Source organism: Glossina fuscipes, unplaced genomic scaffold (genome assembly GCF_014805625.2).
Source record: "Glossina fuscipes isolate IAEA_lab_2018 unplaced genomic scaffold, Yale_Gfus_2 113, whole genome shotgun sequence".
Lineage (NCBI taxonomy): Eukaryota > Metazoa > Arthropoda > Insecta > Diptera > Glossinidae > Glossina > Glossina fuscipes.
In genome coordinates this window covers 1,020,471-1,028,026 of record NW_023998456.1, presented here as the reverse complement: position 1 = coordinate 1,028,026, position 7,556 = coordinate 1,020,471, and the positions used below count along the sequence as shown (strand labels likewise).

General features: G+C 36.5%; 1 protein-coding gene across 3 annotated transcripts in view; it reads right to left on the bottom strand.

Annotated features, from left to right (window-relative positions):
* Positions 1 to 7,556, bottom strand: part of LOC119639698 (potassium voltage-gated channel subfamily H member 8) — an 81,395-nt gene that overhangs the window by 55,184 nt on the left and 18,655 nt on the right. For 2 of the 3 annotated variants that reach the window (XM_038037274.1, XM_038037275.1), the window contains exon 2: positions 7,123 to 7,242. In XM_038037274.1, coding sequence (XP_037893202.1) covers positions 7,123 to 7,198 — 76 coding nt within the window. In that variant the 5' untranslated portion in view covers positions 7,199 to 7,242. Of the gene's footprint in view, positions 1 to 7,122; positions 7,243 to 7,295; positions 7,356 to 7,556 lie in introns of those variants that run through there. The other variant, XM_038037276.1, reaches the window with a different exon arrangement.

Sequence of the window (7,556 nt, the reverse complement as noted above, 5' to 3'; positions counted from 1 at the left end):
AAATTGTATAAAACTATTCAGGAGACGTACAAGGGGAGATGAATGCACATTTTTGATACATTTATATAAAAAAGATTATATATTATATTTCAAGCACTTGTGTGAATATATGGAAAGAATTAACATCAAATTTTTCAATTTTTTGGATATGTGCAATTATTTCTCTGTACCAGGGATTATTTATCTTAATGGTTGAAATCTCAACTAAGATAGAGTTTTCAATAAAGCCAACACCCTTAGATGCTAGTGCTTTAAGACTTTAGTCTTGGAATTTATTCCCTAGCTAAATTTATAATAATAATAATAATAATAATAATAATATGATATATTTATTATATTCGGAATAATATTCTAAACTGAGATTTCCATATAAATGCCTATAAGGACTTGCGATCGATCAAACTGTACTTATACCGATTGATTCAGAATCACTTTCTGATTTATTTGAAGCGTGTCTGTCCCTCTCTCAACAGTTTAAAACGTATCCGTAACGTTTTTCACAAATTTTTCAACCCTTTTCTTTTATTTTATTATTAATTGATATGAATTAATTTAAAAATCTTTTTATGCAAAAAATTACTAATAGCAATGTATAAGATTTTTATTCCAAAATTGTAAATGTCCAAAACTGTTCTTTTTTTCAAATTTTAAAGGATATGCTTTATGGTTGTGGCTACAACAACATGAAAGAAATCAGAAAGACGGAAGAATACCGAAAAGTACTCTTCTTCGGTATACGTAGCCTGCTGACAAGTTTTAACGTGTTGATCAGCGCCATTCCCATGACCAGCTATAATGGATATTCAAACGAACTACACAAATGTTTAATATCGCAGAGGAAATCGGACTGGACGTGAAAGCAGTAGTCTGCGACAGGAGCAGCGCAAACCTGCACACACTGATAAAGTTCAACAACGGAATTTATAAACGAAAGCGAGCGGACGGTACCGTTTATACGATATACCATCTGGTCGACTATATACATCTGATGTATGGAATTTACTATCTATGACAAGGAACAAGGAACTGTTCAACACTTCCGTCTTCACCAAGGCACATGCGGGAAAACTTAGCACCTCAAATCACTTAAAGAGAAGAGGTGAATGCTTGATCAATACTGCTGCTTCATCGCTCAAAGAATGTTTGCAGTTATTAACTCCCGCAACAGTGGCAAACTTGGACGCCGCTGCGAAGCGCAAAATTATTCATGGAACAAAAGAAATGCGAACATATGAAGCTATCGCTGCTGTGACTAAATTGTGCACAGTCATGCACAGTGGCAAGATAAGCAGCGCCGAATGGGAAGAACAGAAAGCGGTGCTAGTGGAAGTGATTTAAAAGATAAACTCCAGACGACCGAATTGACGCCGCCTTGCAAACCATCCACCACTTCATGGAAGTAATGGATGGTCTGCTGGAGGCTTACCCTGGCATAACTATCCACGCCTACAGGGTAAGCCAAGACCTTTTGGAGAGATTTTTCTGCAAGATGGCGCCAAGCAAGATAAAACGAACAGGAAAGGTGGAAGATATAATAAAGCTGGGCACCCGCCTAATGAAACAACTCGAATTTTGGAGAGGCGGATCCAGAACTGGTGGCGGTTATGATCTAATCAATAAACTTGATTACTGACTTGACATTATATAGGTACTATATAGATATATTATAGTTTTAAATTTAGTTACAATGGTGTATGCCTACTGGGGAGCCAGCCATTTAAAACAATTGGCAACGCGCCTATCACGGTACCCCAAGGGTGGTGCGGAAAACCCTGTCGCTGCGGATTTTTTAGGTATGCTTGTCACTTCAACATTGGCTTCTAAAGCGTCTGCAACTACTGCAATTGTTTGATTGTTTCCACACCGACAGTGGTGGTCTCCTTCGAGTTATGTTCACTTTCACTTTCAGACCTGATCGTACTCTTCCAATTAGAGTGATTATGGAGTTATCCCTTTGATGCCGTGAAAGCAGAACGTAGATCTACAAGCAAATATAGATCATTTACCTTTTTTCACTTTTTGATGATATTGAGCGTTTAACATTTTCCAGTTAATTGCGAAATCAAAAGAGCTAAGAAATAGTGTATAAAACATAATAAAATAGATCTAAAGTGAATGATAACGAAACGGCATTGGATATATGGGCTCTAGGTTGCATTCTAGGAGAATTGTTATCGCTTAAGCCCTTATTGCCCGGCAACATAGAACTTGAACTGATTGTTGGCCTTTTAGGGACTCACTCAGAAGCCAGATTTTCCAAAAATGCTAGCCATACAAAATTTCACTCTTAAACAACAGCTCTATAATAATCTAAAACCAAAGTTTCAATATCTCTCAGCGGCAGGTTTAAGATTTTTAAATTTTCTCTTTAGGTTACAGAGGGCATGGCCACCTTGGAATTGCTATTAACCAAAATACCCATTAAAACGGAAAAGCAGGCATTGAAAATTCTCGATATATGTTCTAAAAAGCAATTTATTAATGCTGAAGAGGAAATCTGCGAAGTACAAGCAAACAAATCTTTCACCGAAGAACGTTATGGTAATACTTTTGAATGGACGATAAGATCTAGGGATACTTTGTATGTTACTTCTATCGCCGACTACCTACTAAAGATGTATTGGATAGCGATGGCTTTGAAAAAATGGTATGTGTTAAGGGCGATCAATACATTAACGATATGAGCCAAACAGAAGGTCATACAGTCCAACTGATAGCTGGTAATCATCTGAGGTAGAGTTACGACGTTACTGGCGGTTGTGCAGTAAATGTGAAATTTTAACACCTCCTCGTTCATGGCATTGTGAAAGTTGTGATACTTGCATTTTAAAACGGGATCATCATTGCGTTTTTACCGGTTGTACATACATTCGCGGCAACTAAGTAGTCCAAGCAAAACTGAAACCTACATAGTTTTTCAGAATCATATAAAGAAAGATTGAATGTTGAAGACAGATGTCTAGATCTATACTAAACATTATAAGAGTTCATAAGCTTAGGCCAGGGGTGAGAGAGAGAGAGAGAGAGAGAGAGAGAGAGAGAGAGAGAGAATGGGAAATAGAGAGTAAGCCTTCTACTATACTACAGGTCAGCAAAACAAATTTTTCCAAAAGATGTCTCGAGACTCCAAGAGGAAAACATGTGTGTGACACCTAATGTTTCAGGTAAAAATAATAGGCAAAGCCTTGCCGTCGAAAACATTCACTCAATAACTCGAGAGAATGCTGAAAATTTCTCTAGAAAATCAAAAACAGAAACTATAAACTTATTTAAGCTAAGGCCGGTTATCTAATCACATCATCTGGCAGAAGAGGTCTTCGGACTGATTCTCATAGCGAAGTTGTGAAACCCAGCAGAATAATAATACGAAATCGATTTCAACAATCATGAAATGTCTGAATTAGCTTCGATTTCAATTGAGTGAATAAAGGGCAAGAACAAAAAATTTTCGGCGTAGCTTATGTGATGAACCTAAATCAATGACGACGTTTGTATCTTTCACACCCTACACCACCTGTGCTACGAGAGTATAGTAAGTTTGCGCGTTTGTATAGGCAAAAAACAAAACGTCTCCGTCTGTCGGTCTGTCTGTCTTGGATTCTTGTGTTCAACCTACAAGCCGTAACTTTTCATTCGGGTAAACTGACATGTTTTAGCTCAAACAGGAGCGCAATTGAAAATGGGTCGAATCGGACCATTACTTGTTATATAAAAGTGTATAATGAAAAGTCGTTGGATAAGTAACTGTAGCGTAATGTGAGTTGCTTTAGGCGGACCACTATAGTTCTGCCACTTGCAGTGACTAATCTTAGTTCATTTTGCATACCGCATCTTATCGTATCAATCGTACTTCCCATGCTTTTCAAATTCATTTTTATGCAACTTGGGACTACTTTGTAAAAGTTAAGGGTAACTGTCGTCACTTTTGCTTCACAACTAAGGAAACATCAATGGCACAGTATGGAAAGACTTATGTCTTATGCTGCCAACGAAACAATCGATTTATTGGTGATTGAATAGCGAGAAAATTTTTTGATAAGCATCTTGCAAGATCATGCTACCTACTATCCCTATATTATGTTTTTTATAAAGTCGTTGAGTTTTGCTAATAAAGCAGTAAGAAATCCTTTGTAGTTTCAGAGGTCAACATGACTTGTCTCATTAATGAAATAGGTCTGCATTTACTTGAAAAAATTATTCAAAATTCAATCTCTCGACTACGATGATTGAAACATTTGTGTAATTTAGCTATGTCGGAAAATATTTTTAAATCATGTTCGAAATGCCAAAAAGTTGTCTTTGAAATATTATGTGTAGAATCAACTCCTTATGAGGTTCTTCCAAGGGCCACTGCTTTATCTGCGAGCATTTCTCAAACTGAGACTTCTTCATGTAAAGCCACATTCTTTAAACTTTGCATAATAACCAGAGTAAGAGTTACCCTCTATACACAATGTAGTTTTTAGAGGCCTTGAATATGTCGATTACTGTACAAAAGAAGCTAAACGCAGTAAGCGTTAGTTTGTCTAGTTAGAACGGGAGAAAGTGCTATTGAATGGTGAGCGATATTGGAAAAGCAAAAGTCTTAAATCAAACAACACAAGCCATCGACACCGCGCTCCTCCAATTTTGAAGGACAAGCGCAATACAGTGTAGTATAAGTTTCTCCCCCAATAGAAACCATCAGCAGGGCTTACTGAACATACTAAAGCTTTAAGGCCTTTGGTTGGAAAAACATTTAATCCCGGGCTAACTTTCATGTGAACAATAGTGAAGATTTTCGAACCTGGCCTATGAAGAGTGAAAAGAGGAGAATAAATTTTGAAACAAAGTTTAGAAAATTATACTGCTGTTATTCAGGTCACAACTTTCCGAGAAATAGCGAAACCCTAAATACTTTATGCCGAATCAAGAACACATACGTACGATCGATATTGTTAAGTCTAACGCCCGACTAGCCTATGTAATGTAATCACTGGGAAAGCAGAAAAAAGCTTTTTTAACGGAGTTTTACATAATTTACGAAGTAGGGTTTACGACGGGCAACAGTACGACGACAGCTTAAAATAACTATTTAAATATTCCTGACAGTTCTCCGACTTCTTTTAAACAATATTTGTGTTTATCGTCCGGCATTGTAATCCTTGGCACGGAATAACGACAAAAATACATAGAAATTTAGTTGGTTCTTTATATGAGTGTTTAACACAAGAAGGGAGGGGCCTAATGCCGATTCTACTATTAAAGAGACCAGCAGATGGCCTTAGTTAGTTAGTGTCAAGATATAACAGAATATATGGAATATATTATGAAAGCCTAATATATTTTAAACAATTTAACTAAAAGGATATACGCACCTTGCTTGAGTTGGAACGGTAAGCCTTTAATTGACGTTCCGCCAATTTTGGATATTAATCAGACATTAAAAATTCTAATTCACTCATGAATATCGAAAAAAGGCTGCTTAAAGGGGTCAAACAAATACGCGGTGGTGTATAATTGACCCGCACCGCAGCCTGCCCATAACATACGCACTTCCGATGTCTAAAGAAGTTTTAAAACACTCGTTTGACTTTAGTTTCCACCTGGAAAAGGACCCCTTTTAATTTAGAAGCTATTATAAGTACATTTTTTATTTTCATAAGAAGACTTTTCTGCGAAAGAACGGAACCTTTTCCCTCGAGGGGTCGAGGGGTATCTATTGATACATTCATCATTGAAAGAAATAAAAATGACGCACGTAATATACGTAGGAAGGATGTTTGAAATATTGCATATCAAATCTCGTAAGTCTAACTATTGCTCACCCTGAATTTTAATGCGGTTCTGAAAATCACATCTGCAGCAGTTTGTAAGCTCAAATTTTAATAGCTGCTTGGAGATGTTTCTTTATGCGAATTGAAAAGGTTTTCAAATAACTTGCTTTAACCTTCAAATGTAAAAATATCATCCAGCTTCAGGTCTCTATCGCAAATTTTTCCTAAAGCAGTTCCGGTTCTTACCCCCAGTAGAAGTTCAAATTTTTATTATGTATAGCAAGACAAACTTTTCCATTTTATTATATTATATAATTTTAAGCTTAAAGCAGCCACATTTTCGGAATTCCTTCCAATTACATGCCGAGTGAATTGTAAACGGATTGTTCCTACAAGTAAATGGCCTTGATCTACATTTGTTCTTTGGCAAACTTTATTTCGACCGTCTCTTGTATCTATCTATATATGTATATAATATACTTTTACTACTACTTTTAACATCAGAACTTTTCAACATTGTATATACCTCGATAAGGAGATGCTCGTTTTATCGTTCTGCATTTGACCGCAGACTTCCTTGTATATCTACTTATACGCAAGCATTGTAAACGTTTTAGTATTTACTCAACACGTTAATTTGTGCTTAACACAAAAATATATACGTAGATATACATTAAGAGAGTGTGTGTGTGTGCCGCCCTGTATATATTAGACTAAGGAAAAAGTTCGTGGTGTTTAACCTAATAAAAGGCATTCAGTTCGTGTAACTTTGATAACATTTGCAATAATAGACCTTAACTCAGGGCAAAGCGTTTGCGTTGTGAGACTAAGGCGAAAGTCTGAAAAAATTCGGTATATATTACAAGATGCCTTCGAACAGAGCGATAACAATTGGCAGCCTTGAAATAAATAGGAGATAAAATTGTACATATGGAACGGGATTTGGCGGGACTTGAAAGAAATCGTACATTACAAACTGTTCCAAATTGGCGAGACCATTGATTCCATTCTCCATTATCAATAAACTAAAGCGAACGAAACGCGTGAGTGGACTAAAGGGTGCAAAATCGGACAATAGGAGAGACATCTTCTTTCGTCACGAGATTGGCAAGTCCCAGCCATCTTCAATGGATTGCCAAAAATTGATATAAGGAACGAACCTTAGCCCTCTGCAGAACTTCCTTAGTGTTGCTAAAGAGCTTTCACAAAATGACAATCACTTTTCACCAAGGAATCCCATAATTTCGAATTATTTGATCCGATAAATTCGAAAAAGGTTTGATCCCCAATCAAAATAGTAAATGTGTGCACATGTGCCACGGACTTTTTCTTTAATCTATTACACACATTAAGAGATTTTACTTACGTGTACCATCGAAACGTGTGGCAATAGTATCCAAAAATGTATTCTGAGGTGCGAGAAGCCCTTTGCGAGCTGGCATTGGATTGGATGGCCGCCTGTATAATTTCTTTTTACGATATGAATCTGTAAAGCATATAAAGCATTTAATACGCTATTAAAAATACATGCACATATACCTAAATTTACAGATACTTGAGAAAATGCTTTTTTAAAGCACACAACGATGCTAAAATAGTAAATAATAGGATTTCAATGGCAAAAGAGAACGTGAAGCATATCTGTTGCTGTTGTATATATTTGTTGTGCCATTACTGGAATTTTTATAGCTATCACAACGATTGAATTGTTCACTTACCCTAAGATACCCTACCTTCAGCTTGCTTCGATTAAAACGCATATCTTTGCGGTCGTCTACTCATATCTTTAATTTACTATAT